This window comes from Euprymna scolopes, chromosome 3 (assembly GCF_053919585.1).
Source record: "Euprymna scolopes isolate OS-2025 chromosome 3, ASM5391958v1, whole genome shotgun sequence".
Taxonomy (NCBI): Eukaryota; Metazoa; Mollusca; class Cephalopoda; order Sepiida; family Sepiolidae; genus Euprymna; species Euprymna scolopes.
Window position 1 is genome coordinate 42,099,044 of NC_136484.1, and position 19,273 is coordinate 42,118,316.

At 32.0% G+C, this 19,273-nt stretch overlaps 1 protein-coding gene across 9 annotated transcripts in view; it reads right to left on the reverse strand.

Moving 5' to 3' along the window:
- LOC145254621 (receptor-type tyrosine-protein phosphatase epsilon-like) overlaps window positions 1–19,273 on the reverse strand; it is a 732,106-nt gene that overhangs the window by 575,706 nt on the left and 137,127 nt on the right. For all 9 annotated transcript variants that reach the window (XM_080113291.1, XM_080113282.1, XM_080113273.1 and 6 more), the window contains one exon: window positions 17,268–17,405. In XM_080113291.1, coding sequence (XP_079969417.1) covers window positions 17,268–17,405 — 138 coding nt within the window. The remainder of the gene's footprint in view (window positions 1–17,267; window positions 17,406–19,273) is intronic.

The window sequence follows — 19,273 nt, forward strand, 5'->3', positions numbered from 1 at the left end:
TATTCTATAATATTATTTGTAATTGAGCACTATTTTACTATTTTATAAAGATCGAAGTTTCATTGAATTAACATATAAGAAACGACAGCAAACGTACCATTACACACACACACATTATATATATATATATATATATATATATATATATATATATATATATACTAGCAAAAGTACCCGTCGTTGACTGGGTTCAAAAACAGCCTATAGAAAATGGACTCTGATTTATGAAAGTATGATAGGTTTATGAAAAGGAAGGGTTGTAAAGAGATAGCTTCGAATTTCGAAATTAGATCTAAAAGTTAAGAAAAAAATTTCTTAACGTATGCTTCAAGAACACTCATTATTAAATGGATCAACAAACCGCATAGAAAGACATAAGTTGTTACTTGGATTTTCTGCCAAAACAAGAGAAAATATCCTGTCTTATCAGGAAAAGGGCACACTTACAAAACCACCATGTTGTTAGCATCTAAAAACCGCTGCCGTATCTTTCTATCTCGTTTGCTGATCCATTTAAGAAAAACCAAACCGACCCAGTAATGTTTAATTTGGTATTTACTTGTGCGTGGGTTATACCGGCTTTCTCTGAAGAAGAAAACTTACAGGGAATATCAAATTCACATACACATTCCCTAACTGAATTCATATCCCTATCAGGTGAAGATGAGATATAGCACTTAATATTTCAAAATTGTCACTCATTTGGTATTAGTCAGGTTCCACATTGCTTAACTTCAGTGATCTGACAAGAACCAGTGTGTCAACACGATTGTAACTTCCGTGTGAAGAGAAACGACCCCCCCCCCGAAAAAATATATATTATCACACGCGGCAGTATGACTGTGACAACCATCAAGATACTGAACAATAAACGTAAACCAATCTTTTATATTATTTTATATATATATATATATATATATATATATAATATGAAAAAATCTTTTATATTATTTTATATATATAAAATATTAAAAACCTTTTATATTATTTTATATATATAAAATATTAAAAAAACTTTTATATTATTTTATATATATAAAATATTAAAAAACCTTTTATATTATTTTATATATATAAGATATTAAAAAATCTTTTATATTATTTTATATATATAAAATATTAAAAAACCTTTTATATTATTTTACATATATAAAATATTAAAAAACCTTTTATATTATTTTATATATATAATATTAAAAAATATTTTATATTATTTTATATATATAAAGTATTAAAAAAACTTTTATATTATTTTATATATATAAAATATTAAAAAATATTTTATATTATTTTATATATATAAAATATTAAAAAAGCCTTTTATATTATTTTACATATATAAAATATTAAAAAAACCTTTTATATTATTTTATATATATAAAATATTAAAAAATATTTTATATTATTTTATATATATAAAGTATTAAAAAATCCTTGACTTTGAAACATTTTTATATTAATGTAAACATCTTCCTAATTACAAGGACTGCTTTTTTAAAATGTATGTGTCCATCCCATCCCTCATAATCCGCCTTAAATTTAGATTGAAAATACACCAAAATGTTAAAAATCATTAAAAATATATTGTCATTGCTTTCCAATCCTCAGTATCTTCAAAAGTAATTACTAAAAATTTTGTTTAAGCTAAAAATATATATACTATTAGCCGACTATCCTCGCGTGGACATATTGGATATTTTTAAAGCGTGATATCTACCTTTCATATTCTAGATAAACTGTTGTGATTAATGCTGTTTTTTTTTTGTTTTTTTTATAAAAATTTGATTCAACAAAAATTATCATTAATTTTTAGTTTGTTTAATTTGTTTCATAAAAATAATCATTTCTTTTCGAAATATGTGATAAAAATCCGAATTCATCATATTACTGCAGCAGTTACAAAGACCTATTTTCTCTTGTGAATCAATGCCCCCCTCCCTACCTCCACCCCTTTGAACTGTTTGGCCACATACTGGCCAATTAGCTAACAGGGCGTATTGACTCAATGGTCCCCTAAAGTACTACTTTTCAGAACTACAGAGAATCATCAGTCAGAACCTGACCTCCAGCCAAGCAACATTTCTCTTCTCTAGTCCCCTGTCCACCGGACACCTTTCTAGGTAGCATCGACGGTCTCCAATTGGAGACAACTTCTATTAATTGGGGACAACACAGGGAATATACCGACTGACTGACACCGACCCCCAAAAGGACTTTCTATTCCTCTTCCTCTACCACAGACTTACCTTCAACTTCCAGCTGTGAAATAAACAATGGAAAGGGGAATTTACTCTCCACTACTTGGTGAAATTATTTTGTGATCTAAAAATAACTTTTTCATAAAAGAAATAAAATCAATAAACGTCAAGTTGAAAGTGCTTTGAATATCTTTTTGATAGACTTACCATATGTCCCACTGATTCTTACTCATTTACATTATTGCATAAGTATAAAATGATTCATAATTTTTTAGCCTTTATCTTTGAACGACGTCCGACCTTAGTAAACGGTAATGGTTTAGTAAAAAGAAAAAATTAATTGTAAAAAAAACGAACATAATTTTGATACATCTGAACGATAAACAAACAAAAAATAAACGTGTAAATGCTAATGAATAAAAAATGTTAACATATTTAAAGAAGCAAAATAATTTTAGTAAAATATCTCATTGAAAACTGTAATTTCCATTGAGAAAAGAGTTACTTTTCTTGATTGGAACTCTTCATTATAAATAAATGTCATTAGTTATTATTAGATTCTTATTGAAATTCTCATTTAAAATAGATAACTACATCGGGAGACATTTTAGAAACATGAATTTACTTCTCCAGGACATTTTCTTTAAAAATTAAAAAAAAAAAAAAAATGATTACATGTTGAGTTTATAAAGAAAAAACTCATAAAATCAAGATTGTAATATGATTCAAATTTTTTGCTATGGTGACACATAATGATTATAAACAACATCATATTAGAAAAAATCCTGGTTTGATGTATTTTGTGGTCCTGAGCATCGAAACATAAATTGATTTGTGTAGAATACTTTAAATATTTGTATAAAGTATATTTATAGTTCTACATTGTATTGAGCACGTTTTAAAAAAAATATTGGATCAAAGTTCATTTTTCAATAATTTTTAACTTGATCTCTCTCTCTCTCTCCCTCTCTCTCATATATATATATATATATATATATATATATATATATATATATATATTAGTCTAAAGAACCTTTGAGAAAGAAAATGTAAAAATAAAGAATACCCGAAAAAAAACAAACAAAAAAAACTTTAACCTATCACAGAATTAGCACTCATTTATATATATATATATATATATATATATATATCGTTAATTATCATTAAAAAACCAGATGTATTCATTATTACCGTACTTTTGAGTAATTACACCCAACTAAAAAAATATGTTCTCTTTATATGCCTGTTTGCCAAAAGAACACTTTTAGCTAGTTGGTGCAATTACTCCGAACTTGGCGCAATTGCCTCAAAGTATGGTGAATATAGTTATATACGTATTCATTTATATATCGTTAATTTTCATTCCAAAACCAGATGCACGTCTTATATGTGTTTTGTTAAATAGCGGAAGTTCACCAAAAATCTCATCAGAGAGAGAGAGAGGTGTGTTCCCCAGAAACAAAAACAGTTGTAGAGTGTTTATGTTTTTTTTATTTTTCCTTGAAATAAAAAGGATATGTTGAAGGAAAAATGTTGATATATACATAAAGTTAGTCCTAAATAGCAATCCATCTGACAAATGATTGATTTGTACTAGACTGTGCCTTTTCTTTAAATTTTCTCTTTGTTTTGGATCTGAATATAATATATACACGAAGTTTGTTTATTTATTCACGGACTAATTCTAGATTTTTTTTTAAACAGATCTCCATCAAGGTATATTTTGATGGTAGATCACCCAGAGTACTTTTATAAGAAGATTTTATTTTAATCCATCAAAGAGAGCACAAGATTATTCTGAAGTTTCCATTTGAGTTGAACATATATGAATACACAATATGGTTTACTATATTTTACTTATATGAAAATTATCAAAATTAAAAGAAAGATCGTGGAACAGGCGTGCATAGGAAGCCTCATTGATTCTTTGGATATGTAGGATACACCTCAAGAAGGATAACGTGTATAAATTTACCCAAATCTATTTTAATACTATTCTACTTACACATCTCTCACTGAATCAATGATAATAGTGTCTTCGGGCCTTACCTGAAAAATCGAATGTATAAAATGGGCAAGAAATAATAATACAATAAGGAATCTTGTGTTATAGACCGATAGAGGAATGTATAAGGTTCCTTGTAAAGTTCCTGGCAATGTCAGGCATTCTTGTAAAGTTTTATAATAAATATTTTTCTTTGTTATACTTTATGGGTATGTACACTATGTGGATGCAATATTTTTGACAATGTATGTGGATGTAATATATTTGGCAATGTATGTGGATGTAATGTATGTGGATGTAATATATTTAGTAATGTATGTGGATGTAATGTATGTGGATGTAATATATTGGACAATGTATGTGGATGTAATGTATGTTTTTTGTTTTTTTTTTTTACAAAGGCATCACCACATTATCAAGGCCCAGAGGCCACTCAAGGATAAGGGTTAAAGAGTGTACAGTAGAAATTGGTCAATATAGTAATCATTAGTAATGAAAATTTGGTAAATTTAATAACTTATATGGAACGGCTCATCAAGAACTTATTTACTTTAGACTTGAACACAACCATATTGTAGTCAGCCGGAAAGCAGGAAAACGGAAGACAATTCCACAGGCGTGCAGTTCTAAGAAAGAAGCTTTGTTCATGGAATCTACGTTTAGGTTTAGGCACAGATAAAGAGTGGGGGAAATTATTGATAGTGTTTACAGCTAGACGAGTGTTTCTTGTGAAAGTTTGGCGAGGGGGGACCATAGATTGAAGCTCAGTTGAACACTTTCCATGAAAATAACGATACATCAGAGACAAACTCGCAACATCTCTTCTGTGAGATAGAGGTTGCAAGGAGGAGAAAAGGACATCTCCTACGAGGCTACGAAGTCTATTTTGAACTCTATCAAGGCAGGACAAGTCCTTTCTAGCAGCTCCCGCCCAGATGTGGTAACAGTACTCCATCCTTGGACGTACCTGGCTCTTATATAGGTAGAGAATAGCATCAGCAGTGAGATATCTACTGGATCGATAGAAAGATCCCACCATTTTTCCAGCGGCCTTGGCAACAGATTTGATATACGTGTTCCATTTAAGATCAGGAGTAATGGTCAAGCCCAGAAGCTTGTCAAAACTTGAGGCCTCCTGAAGACGAGAGCCATTCATTTCAATTGATGACAAATGTGAATTAGAATGTTGATGATGTAAAGAGAGAAGCTTGGTTTTAGATGCATTAAAAGTAACCAGCCACTCCTTTCCCCATTGTACTACGTGCTCAAGATCAGAGGAGAGAGAATTGGAGAGAACTTGGTCGTTTACTGTCTTAGATGTGGTACCATAAATGGTAGTGTCGTCAGCATAAATGTCTACAAATGATGTAAGGATATGATTTGGAAGATCATTAATGTAGATCAGGAAAAGAGTTGGGCCCAGGATGGATCCCTGAGGGACACCGGCATTAATACTGTGAGCTTCTGATTTTTGCCCCTCAACTACTACTCTTATGAACCTATCCGAGAGAAATGATTTAATAATTGAGAAGACTTTTCCAGCTATACCATAGCTAGCGATCTTATGAAGTAAACCTTTATGCCATACCCTATCAAAGGCTTTAGATATGTCAAGAGCAATTGCCCTAAAAAGATTGCCACCGTCGAGAGATTTGCTAATCCTATGCGATATAACTGTAAGGACATCTGCTGTAGATCTAGCAGAACGGAAACCATATTGAGTGTCACTAAGAAGGTTATTTTTGTGGATGTAATATATTTAGTAATGTATGTGGATGTAATATATTTAGTAATGTATGTGGATGTAACATGTGCCAATGTATGTGGATGTAATATATTTGGCAATGTATGTGGATGTAATGTATGTGGATGTAATATATTTAGTAATGTATGTGGATGTAATGTATGTGGATATAATATATTGGACAATGTATGTGGATGTAATGTATGTGGATGTAATATATTTAGTAATGTATGTGGATGTAATATATTTAGTAATGTATGTGGATGTAACATGTGCCAATGTATGTGGATGTAATATATTTGGCAATGTATGTGGATGTAATGTATGTGGATGTAATATATTTAGTAATGTATGTGGATGTAATGTATGTGGATGTAATATATTGGACAATGTATGTGGATGTAATGTATGTGGATGTAATATATTGGACAATGTATGTGGATGTAATATATTTAGTAATGTATGTGGATGTAATATATTTAGTAATGTATGTGGATGTAATATATTTAGTAATGTATGTAGATGTAATGTATGTGGATGTAATATATTTGACACTTTATGTAGATGTAATGTATGTGGATGTAATATATTGGACAATGTATGTAGATGTAATGTATGTGGATGTAATGTACGTGGATGTAATATATTGGACAATGTATGTAGATGTAATGTATGTAGATATAATTATGTGGATGTAATATATTTAGTAATGTATGTGGATGTAATGTATGTGGATGTAATATATTGGACAATGTATGTGGATGTAATATATTTAGTAATGTATGTGGATGTAATATATTTAGTAATGTATGTGGATGTAATATATTTAGTAATGTATGTGGATGTAACATGTGCCAATGTATGTGGATGTAATATATTTAGTAATGTATGTGGATGTAATGTATGTGGATGTAATATATTTAGTAATGTATGTGGATGTAATGTATGTGGATGTAATATATTGGACAATGTATGTGGATGTAATGTATGTGGATGTAATATATCTAGTAATGTATGTGGATGTAATATATTTAGTAATGTATGTTGATGTAATATATTTAGTAATGTATGTGGATGTAATATATTTAGTAATGTATGTGGATGTAATATATTTAGTAATGTATGTGGATGTAACATGTGCCAATGTATGTGGATGTAATATATTTGGCAATGTATGTGGATGTAATGTATGTGGATGTAATATATTTAGTAATGTATGTGGATGTAATGTATGTGGATGTAATATATTGGACAATGTATGTGGATGTAATATATTTAGTAATGTATGTGGATGCAATATATTTAGTAATGTATGTGGATGTAATATATTTAGTAATGTATGTGGATGTAATATATTTAGTAATGTATGTGGATGTAATGTATGTGGATGTAATATATTGGACAATGTATGTAGATGTAATGTATGTGGATGTAATATATTGGACAATGTATGTAGATGTAATGTATGTGGATGTAATGTACGTGGATGTAATATATTGGACAATGTATGTAGATGTAATGTATGTAGATATAATGTATGTGGATGCAATGTATGTGGATGTAATGTATGTGGATTTAATATATTGGACAATGTATGTGGATGTAATATATTGGACAATGTATGTGGATGTAATATATGTGGAAATGTATGTGTATCGGTTTGTGTGCATTTGTGTGTTCTTTAATGAATACATAAATTAAATGCACATTTGCGTGGAATTTAATTGAAATCGATGTGAATATTTTAGTAGTTGTCCATTAATCCCATGTCAATTGGGTCATATAAGGCAACGGATTTACTTAGATTCTGGAATCCATGGTTCAATTTCGTACAGTGAATTTTTATAGGGCACGCGCCTGAAATTTTAATTAGCTGGGGTTCATAGGTTCAGCTATTTTCTTGTTAAGAGAAATGTCAGCACAAGATTTAATTTTGTCACATGACTGAAGTTTTCAGTTAGTCGTATTTAACGATTTAGCAGGGACAGGCGTTCGATCTTGAGGATATATACAGAACCCGTTAAAAGTAGTTGAACGCAGCATCATTTTAGTCTTTGCTGAATGGAGTTAAAAGTTTAACATGTAAAACACTGTACAATCTATTTTGTTATCAACATAAAGTAGTATATCTTCATAAAAATAGCGACCGCCTGTGCAAGATGAATAACCATAAGCACGTGCATCGCTAAAAGCGTAAAATAGATATAAAATAGAAGTTAAATTTTTGCTATTTTCTGTCCACCTTAAATCATATTCAAAATTTTTCATGAATGTAAAACATCTTGTTATATGGAAAGTTTTTTAAAAGTAAGGCTTCAATGATTGGGATGCGCAGATCACAGTGCGAGACGGCTAACGTGGCAGTGTTTTTAATTCGTATATTCCTAAATTCAGTTTTGGGGGTGTCATATGCTGTAAGGCGTTGGTAAATGGAGTTATTTCGGGGAAGATAGATGGCATGTTAGGTGGCGGGAGATACTGGTTCTAGTCATGCCAATGTACATGTTATCTTTCGAGACACATTCTCCTACAGGGCATTTAAAATTAAAACTTCACTTAAAAATAATTTTGTGGAACGAACTGGATTTGAATTTGGAACAACAAGATTTTCTGTCGGTGTCATGAACCTCTTCACTATGGTCAGTATTTGTAGTCTATTTGAATTCAAATTTGAAATTGGTTGTTCCTGTTGCCAACAAAATGATATGTACTGAACTAGTTACTTGCCTTTCTATGTAAGCAAAGACCGAGTTTTAATGTGAGGAAAATTACGATCCCAAAAATAGACACTCTGGATTGCCACAATCTAAAAGGCTTTCTCCCGATCGAGGACAGGCTAAACTAAATGTAAATGTGTGCCGAGTATATTTGAATTCAAATTTAAAACTGGCCCTTTTTGTTGTCAAAAAGTGATATGCACTGAACTAGCAGTTCCTATTAACTTGCCTCCTAATGAGAGCAAAGTTAGGCACAAAGTCAGTTAAAATATGATAATTCAGCTCCCCAAAAAAGGGGCACTCAAGATTCGAACAAAATATTTTAGGTCCTCGATATGACCTTAAACTATATCCGATGGTGAGGTCCAAGCTTGCGGGCTTTGGGGAGTGTGGAGCCAGCCTTTTATTGCCATTGCTCCCAGGTCCACTCTGACCCGAAGTGGTAGTACCTGTTAGGGTCCCAACTATGGGTTAAATAGAAACTGACTTGAAAAAAAAATACATATTCTATTAAAAACGTTTTCTCCAAAATCACTGGATTCGGCATTAAATATAACCTGAAAAGGGTTGATATGCCGTAAAACAAAAACCAACCAATCAAAAAAATTTTAAGTGCCTCAATCTAGAAGAATTTCTTTTGATCTAGGATAGGATAGACTAAATGTAGTATCAGAACAGATACTACAGTTTGTTCCTAGCCAAAGGCCAATACTGAACTAGTAGTTATATAGAAGACAATGCTATCATCAACTGTGGAAGTGTGAGATAGGAAAACTTGAATAACAAGAATGGTTCAATTTTTTTCCGCATCTTTTTTTGGAGTCTGCTTTTCCATATTCATTAAAGCAGCTCATTTGTATGAGATTTATCAAACATTTTTGTCAGCTGGAAGAACGAAGTGGAGGGGAAAAATGTCAGGACATGAAAAAAAGAAATAATAACTACAAAATAAAGAGATAAAAATAAACAACAAAAAAAGTTCTTGAATTGTATGGCACTAGTTCCAAAACTGCAAGAATGTTTTTTTTTTTTTTAAGAAATGAAAAATATTACAAGTAATTTAAAAAAAAAAAATTAAATCAAATACAAAAGGTATTGTAAAGAAAGAGAACAAAGTTCTGTGAAAATTTTGTTTGAAATAAATGTTATATAACTTTCCTAAGGTTTTGCTCAGTTTCTCTTGAGGCACACGACTCAAACATTCTTTCCAGAAAATGAAAATGGCTTTAAATTTTTCTAGATATGAATATCCATATAGAATATTGTACTAAAGCTTTAACACCAATAATAACACTAGTAAATTTAAATGTTATTTACTATTCAAACTTTCTGGATCTTATTTGTTTGCCCCCACCCCCCGTGCACAATGAATTACGTCAAAGAAAGACGATGTCATATGCTAAAGATTGTTGAAGACACTGGAAAGATATATTTTATACATCATAAAAGAGACCGGAATAAAAAAGGACGTCATCTATTAAAACAGAGAAAATAGACGATCCGTGACCATTTGATTCAAGGTAGTCTACGTGAAAAATAACTAATATATATATGGTGCAATTAAGAAAAAACAAGCCGCGCATGCGTGGCCCCCCTCTAGTGCTGCATGTGAGATGACGCCACAAAAAATAGTGAAGAAATGATGAATGTGAGAAGTGTACTTCATATTTTCAAGTTTCAGAAATATCTAATGAATGGGACAAAAGTTATGGAGTAAAAAGTGTAATTTTTTTGCAATTTTGGGGCATTTGTGACCCCTTTTGAGCTCTTAGGAACGCCGAATCCCAGTGAAAATGGACTAACGATGCAGTTTCATACCTTAAAACATGTATATTTGAATTCAGCACCATGGAAAACCATCATATAGACATACATATCAAGTTTTTGAGTAATATGAAAAAAGAGCTCCAAAAAGGCATGTTTTTTTTAGCCCTAAAAGTCCCAAAGGAATGCAAACCAGAATTTTGCCAGGGTCATCCATACTGAATTTATATTAGGAAAAATCTTATGAGTGGATCAAACGCTATGGGGTGAAAAGTGTCATTTTGGGCCATTTGGGGTCATTTTTTATCCCTTTTGAGCCTCTGTGGACGTCAAATCGCAGTGTAAATAGATAACAGTGCAGTTTCAGGCCTTAGCACATGTATATTTGAGTTGGCCACCGTGAAAAACCACTATATAGTCAGACATACCAAGTTTTTGTTGAGAAATATGAAAAAAGAACAACAAAAAGGAACGTTTTTAGTACTGAAAGGCCCTGGGAACGCGAACCAGAATTTTGCCACGGTAATCCATACTGGATTTATATTAAGAATAATGGGCTTCACGTTTTGGCCAAGTTTCAGAAAAATTTAATCGATGGATCAAAAGTTATGGGGAAAAACGTATCATTTTTCGCCATTTTTGTAACACTTGAGCCCCTGGGGATGCAACAGGAATTTTCGCAAAAAATAATTTTTTTCTGTGCACATCTATTTAATGAAATACAATTTGTGGCAAAATTTCAGGAAAAACTAATGGACAATTATCTGGCAATCGCCCAGACGGACAGACGAACGAACAGATGGTGTTTATTTGCTCCCCCACTGAGCAAATTAGGCACAAGGCCGTTTTTAATGTGAGGCAGACGAACGAACAGATGCATGCACAGACACCACTGAAAGCATAAGTTCCTTTCCGATTAATTGGGGGACCAAAATACTGATTTTGTGTTGTTATTTTTAATTACTTTTACAACCGCTGTTATAAAGAAGACGAGAAGGAAAAAAGGGAGACGTCACTTTCCACTTAGTAACAGCTTATGGCGTGTCAACAAAACTTGACTCCAGCTGTGTATTACAAAATAAATAATAAAATAAACAGAAAGACATCACTATCCACTGAGCAACAATTTATGAAGTGTCAACGAAACGAGACTTCAGCTGTGTATCACAAGAGTACAGAGAAAGAAACAGAGGAACGTCACTATCCACTGAGCAGCAACTGTTTATTACAGAAATATTTTGTTACAGTCTGAAACTAAAGAATTGGCCTTCCGTAGTGCTATACATGCTTTGTTATAAAACTCCACCAGTTTCTTTTAATATCAAAATCATTAAACGGATAATTTGTTGTTTCTTTTTTCTTCTTAACCATTATCGATTTTTAATTTCATTTTAATGACAATTGATTGACAATAAATTGCTTCCGTTTTTGATTATGTCAAACAGGAAAGAAGAACGAAGAGGAAACTTTTTAAAAAAATCCTTTCATCTTTGAATCTTTATTTTGTTTCGACACTGTAATTACTCTTTGATGACGTCTACCAACAGCGCTATCATTTAATTATCTTAACTGTCGTTTTTTTTTTTTTTTTTTTTGTAAATTCGGAAATACAAGAGGTATTAGCTAGGAGCAATCAATTGAAATCGGAAAGTTGTGGACTATTTTATCACATATTTCTGTCTTTCTTTCGTCATCTTTCGAATATAAATCGACTTTTGGATCCTGAGCAATTCGTCTAGTACAGAGGTTCTCAACCAGGGGCAAATTTACGTCTACGGCGTAAAAAAAAAATATAGTCGTGGGTTAATAATTGAAATACCTGAGAATTTAAAATAATTATTTCTTTTTCAGATTGTGTCATTTCTAAGAAACGTGATAAAAATTAACTTCATAATTTTCTATTTAGAAAAAAATTGATTTTCTTTCTTTTTCTGATATGAATATATAATACTTATATAATAATATTTTTACACGAAACCTAAAATTGTAAACAATTAAAAATCCTTTTTTTTACCTTCTTACTTTTCTGTCACTTTATGATTTTTTTTGTATTGGAGTAGGGGATAAATAGAGAAATACATAATGCCGGTGGGGGTCAATGATGGAGAATGGCTGGTCTAGTATGTATAAATATATAGATTACAGTTACTATCCACATCTGCTACTAGTCTCTCGCTCCTAGACAAGATTCAAAAGAGAGTCGCCAACCTGATAGGTCCTGAACTGTCATCTAAGCTTCAGCCTCTGTCCCATCGACGAAATGTAGCATCCCTCTGCCTGTTCTACAAGTACTTTAAACGGTGAATGCTCCGACGAACTGCAAGCACTTGTACCCTCGACATAAATACCCCCGACAAACAGCAAAATCCCACCCCTTCACAGTTGAGACCCCTAGATGTAAGACAGTCTTCTACTCCAGTAGTTTCTTCCCCAGAACCGTTAGACTTTAGAATTCCCTTCCGGGTTCCTGCTTCCCCAACTGTACTGACATGCAGAAGTTCAAGTGTAACGTGAATCGAGATCTTGCTGTCTAACTCCCCACATAGTACCCCTGTAGCTTATGTCCCTGATAGTAGTCCTCTACATCAAAGTGGCAATGTGCCTTGCTTGGGGTGAAAATGTAAAAAAAAAAAAAAAAGAAAAACAGATGAACCATGAAGCTTCGGTTCACGGGTCATCTATGATTTGTTTTAATTTATGACATCCTTTTGTTACTTCAGTATTTATAATGTCATAAAGGATATGATCCAACGATCTTCAATCTGTTTTAGTGGCAGACATCGTTCGTTTGTAACGTCTTTCTAAGTTGGTTCACATGTGTAACGTCATGTCTTTCTAACCTCATCCATTACGTATAGAGACTAACAGAGTTTTACTACTATATATATGTATATATTACAATAGAAAAATGCAGGCATGAAAAGTAATATGGTTATGCTTAAACATGGAAAAGTAAAGAACTAGTTGTTTAAACTGGAAAAGAAAAGGACAAAATATTCTAGTAAAAAATATAAATTTATAACTTAAAATATTGCAGCATTAAGAATTGATTATATTTTTACTATAATATCTTGTCCTTTTCTTTTCCAGTTTTAACAACTAGTCCTTTACTTATCAATGTTTAAGCTTGACCATATTACTTTCCATGCTCGCATTTTTCTATGGTAATCCATGATTTTTCCAGGTTTCCAATAAATTCAATTGTTCTTTGCTTGTTGCAAGTTGAAATGCAAAAATGTTCATTTCAACTTACTGACATTTTTATTAGTTTGCACAAACGTAAGCTAATCATAGTTAAAAGTGGTTTGATTATGTAACTTTCGTATTTATCTTTCTGGTTAGCTCAAAACGTAGCGGGAGAGTGTTAATTAATAGCGAAGTTGTAACGCTAAATGTTTTGGTTTCGATTCTAGCTGATGGCACCCAAGTCATTTATTTTACTTTTGAAATCAGTACTATATATATATATATATATATATATATATATATATATTGACGTTATTCTTGCGTTAGCTACGCACATTTCAAAATACAACCGCTAGAAACAACGCGCGGCTCTTTACAAACAGAGTTCTGTCTCCAAATTTACAACATGGCAAGGAAGAAGAAGAAAAAAGAAGAAAAAAGAAACAACACGCTGAAGATAGAGGATACCTCTAAAATATATTTGTGATAAATTTCAAACAAGTAAAATATTTGTTTATTTTCCTAATATTACATTGTATTTGGCTTTCAAACGCACTTGATGCATATTTTATTTTATTCAAATTACAACAACGTTTCTATATGAACTCTCATTCTTTGATATATATATATATATATATATATATATATATATATATATTCAATAGAGAATTGGCTCTGTAATAATAAATATTAAATCAGCACGAATTAAAATATATTCAAGCTTATTTACTGGTAGTATAATAAAAAAAACTTATACAGAGTCGATATAAATTCAATTGAATAAGCAGACGTTTAGTATTCTGGTTACGTTAAGCACACACACCCACACACATGAAGTCCTACCTAACTAATATTCCTGGTGAACCAAGTGCAAAAGAGATTCAGACAATTGCACTTAAGGGAACAGCGAGGATACTAAAAAGAGCTCTCGGTTGGTTTCAATAAAAAAGCGGGGCAATGTTGGCAGCTGGTTTGGCTGCCCCATACCCAGCATTACAATCTTCAAAGGAAGAAAAAAAAAAAAAAAAAAATATATGGGTAGTTTTAATATGTATGAGGTATACGACTAGAGATCGCTTATGAGGTTAATATTTCTATGAAACTTTCTCCTCCTAGGAAAGCCGGTTCAACCAACCTAGGGTGAATGCCACTGGCACATGATTCTAGGGAAATATTTCCAGGGTTATAGGTGGTGAAAGAAGCAGTAAAAATAAAATACACACACACTTATATATATATATATATATATATGAGTAAAATTATTCATAATTTGGAATTAAAAATCAGTTTCAAAAGGAAAAAAAAAACAAAATTTGATTTTTAATTCACAATTATGAATCGTTTTACCCAATATTAAAATAGCTCTAGGACATCTATACCTATTGAGCTTATTATATATCTACAGTACAATGAGCACCGTTTTCTTTTAATAGTATTAATTCATTTACCAATACATTAAAATAATAATAATCCAGGTCTAATTCCTTCTAAAAAATAATATATATATATATATATATATATATATATATATATATATATATATATATATACAGCTTAGAGCGTTAGAGGAAAAGAGCGAGCTCAATTCTATGAGAGGTTGGTTGGTTGTTTTTGTTTTACGGCATATCAACCCTTTTTAGGTCATTTAATGCTGATCCAGTGATTTTGAAGAAAAAGTTTTTAATAGAATGTTTTTTTTTTTCAAAAAAGTTTCTATTTACCCCATAGTTGGGACCCTAACAGGTACTACCACTCTGGGTCAGAATGGACCTGGGAGCAATGGCAATTAAGGGGTGGCTCCACACTCCCCAAAGCCCACAAGCTGGTGCTTCACCATCGGATATAGTTTAAGGTCATATCCAGGACCTCTATGAGAGGAGACTTATCTGGACATTACAAAGCTCAACAAGTATCTTTGGAGCTTGTATATGAAAACAATGGGAGTGGGAAATGAAGTCACAGAACCATATATTGGTGAGTATAGATTGGTTCATTTATATGAATATTTCTATTTCGTTCCTAATGAATCCAACGCTAGACGCCGCATCCCCACTATGTTACCTAGCATCTTCTCTACTCTTTTGATGAGAAGCATTAGGCTTCGAAATGCCTTTGCATAAAAAGTCCCTTCTTTCCCCCAACTAATCGATTGTATTCCCTTAATCTATATCCACCAATATGTAGTTCTGTGACTTCATTTCCCACTCCTTTTTGCTATTTTTCCATCGCAAGGTGAAGCGTCAATACTTTTTGATAGGTTGAATTCTTTGCATGGGGCTCTAAAGTTCACTATGGAAAGTGAGAAGGACAATTCGCTTCCCTTCTTGGATGGTCTTGTCGAACGTTAAGGGGGGGGGGGATTTCTCACTACAATTTCTAGGAAGCCGACATTTACTGGCCTATATGTGAACTGGTTGTCTTTTTGTACCAAAATCACGTAAGGTCAGCTTAATTAATACTTTGGTACATAGAGCCCTCGTGATTTGTTCGCCTAACAGATTAGACGTCGAACTCGATAAGATCAGGGAAATATTCATCAATAATGGTTATCCTGTTGACATTATTGATAACTGTATTTTCAAAAATGGTTGCGGATTTTAAATCCCCTAAAAATTTTGGACCTTTGAAATGCCCTGTTTATTTAAAATTACCGTGCATTGGGGAAAAGAGTAACAGACTTTCCAAACAGATTCGCAGAAGTATTTACAACTGCTTTTATTCTGTGTCCTTGCGTTTGGTATATATTACGAGACTTGCTTTTCCTTCTTTTCGCAAGGATAGTTTGCCTTACATCCAAAATAGCAATATTATGTATCAATTTAAATGGCAGTGCGATGCTGGTTATGTTGGGCGAACACACTTGCACCTTTTGCATCTTTTGACTCGTATAAACCAGCATGTTCCATCGAAGATCAGACAAGGGAGAATGGGGTCTTGTAGTCTCCCTCCTTCTGCAGCCTTGGACTCTGCTATTGGCCAGCATTTGGTTGACCACCTGTGCTGTGCTGATAGATATAAATAGAATGGTTCGAGGTGCTATATAGAGCGGACTCCAGAAACCATTTAGAGATTTTGGAGTCTGTCTCTATTGCGGTGCGTAAACCTTCTTTGTGCCGGCAAAAGGAAACAGCAAACGCATTGTTTTTCTTTGGGGAACTTTGAATCTTTTCTCCCGCTTTTTTCCCCCTCATTGTGCCAATATTTTAATCGTTTTTTAAACGTTAATAAACTTAATTTTAGTTGTCCCCGTACTTTTCTTTTGGCACATTCATTAGTTCCCAATTGGAACTCTTTAAACTTTCGAAATAATATTATTTTTTACGCTATTGATTTTATTCTGATGAGATGATAGCCGAAAGAGCTCTTGAGAAACTTCCACCTATTTTATTCAAAACTATATATAAATTCTGTACCTCCAAACATTATATATATATATATATATATATATATATATATATATATATATATATATATATATATATATATATATATATATAGAGAGAGAGAGAGAGAGAGAGAGAGAGAGAGAGAGAAAGTTAGAGTTATTTAATATAAATAAAAGAACAACACAAATATGAAAAGAACCATGAAAATTCCTTTGTGGTTGCTCAAGATTGTGTTATTATCTGCCCTCATTCAAATCAATCACTCACTTTCTTGGCACTGGCTACCCGCATATCCGGTCACACATCCATGGCTGCAGCTTCCATTGAAGCGGTTGCAAGCACCATCTTTACATGTTGTGGGGCATTTCTCCATGCAATCTCGCCCATAGGACCCATGAGGACAATCTGAAAAAAAAAAAAAAAAAAAAAAAAAAACTTGTGAGATACAACGAAAAACATTTTTAAAAGTTATATTAAAAATTTAAATATTTATATTTTATTCATATTATATATCTATCTAAAGAAAAACAAAAAACAACAACAAAAAACAACAAAACAAGCAATTTTGCCATTTAAACACTTAAGTTTATATTTACTAACTATGACAAATAAAAGGTTTAAGCCTGTGTTATGTGTTTCTAAGTTTATAGTATTGCTTTTATTGTGTGCAAAGAAACCTACATAAATATATGTATTTGTCTTTACTACTTTTGTTTTAATTAGACACTGTATTGAATAAAACGCACTCCCTCCCCCGCCCTATATGTGATAGCAGTACAGATGTATAATCTACGTCAGTACCAGAATTAAAAAAAATAATAAAAAATAAAACTTCTACCATTGGTCGGTATGGCTGTAGTCCCTTATCCCTTTAAGAATCACGTGAATTTCTAAAACTTTATCTAATTACTGCTTCCTCAGAGGTCACGTATGCTAACTTATATAAATTCAAATACTTCCGGTTTCTATTTCTCGTTTTTCATTTTCATTGCTATGGTCAATTTAACCTTTTGCAATTATCTCCAAGTAGAATTAGTATTTTTTTTTAGCGTTTTTTTTATTTTTTATTTTTGGGATAGAATTATCACAATAATGACAGTAACCTATATCATCACAAGTGATACATTAGAGTAGTTGCTCTACCAAAGTTTTAGAGTCTAGTCAATCCTAATATTTTACAAATAGCAAGAGATAAGAACGTTACATTCCCATCTTTTGTTTAGTTTTACTGTTTTATGAAATATTTTCAAGTTAACATTGAAATTATATCTTTCATAAATGATTCATTAGAGACGATTCATTGAACACAAGGTGCTATTTGACCCATAACCGTAGAGGTATACTTTACTATCACTGAAATGGGGACAAATGAATTCATAGTACTATGATATTTAGATACAGGTGTGTAAAAATAGTGTTAACAGATGGGTAGGCTTAAATCAACCAATGATTAAGTACCAATAGTAAATTGTACTTTCTTTATTTCTATAGGCTATGTACGTCGAAACGAAAGATACCGAGTAGTTGAATTCTGTGATATCATCTGCAATATTAATGTTCGAAGAATATTATATGCAACCAATTCATGTTCATGTCAAAAGTTATTTTAAACAAATTCACACATTTTTATTTCAATGATTCTTTGTAAAAGAATGTTTGTTTGAACAATGTTTTTGCAAATATCTACCGTTTGTATTTTTTATTATTTTCACTAATATGCGTATATGTTCAGAGCTTTGTTTTGAAGCTAAGAAACCTTCGTATGGTCCGTCTTGTGAGTACTAGATCCTAAAACATATTGAGCAATACCAACATCTAAATCAAGAAACGTAATAATAAATAAAGATGAAAAAACGTAATAATAAATAAAAATAAAAAAAAAAACTAGCAATTCGTGAAAATAAAAATAACTTAAAATTTCCATTTCAGATCAGGAGTAAAGGTCAAACCCAGAAGCTTGTCAAAACATGGAGCCTCCCCAAGACGAGAGCCATCCATTTCAATTGATGCCAGATGGGGATCAGAGCGTTGATGATGCAAAGATAGAAGCTTGGTTTTGGATGCATTAAAAGTGACCAGCCACTTCTTCCCCCATTGTACCATGCGTTCAAGATCAGAGGAGAGAGAATTAGAGAGAACTTAGAGTCTACATTGAAGGAAAGGTTGCACAATTAGCAATCACACTTCTCCTTAATTGGCATTGCATAAGTCCAGTAATAAAACGAACAAGATGACTGGAAACAATGTAGGGCTAAGCAAAAAGCCATCCTACA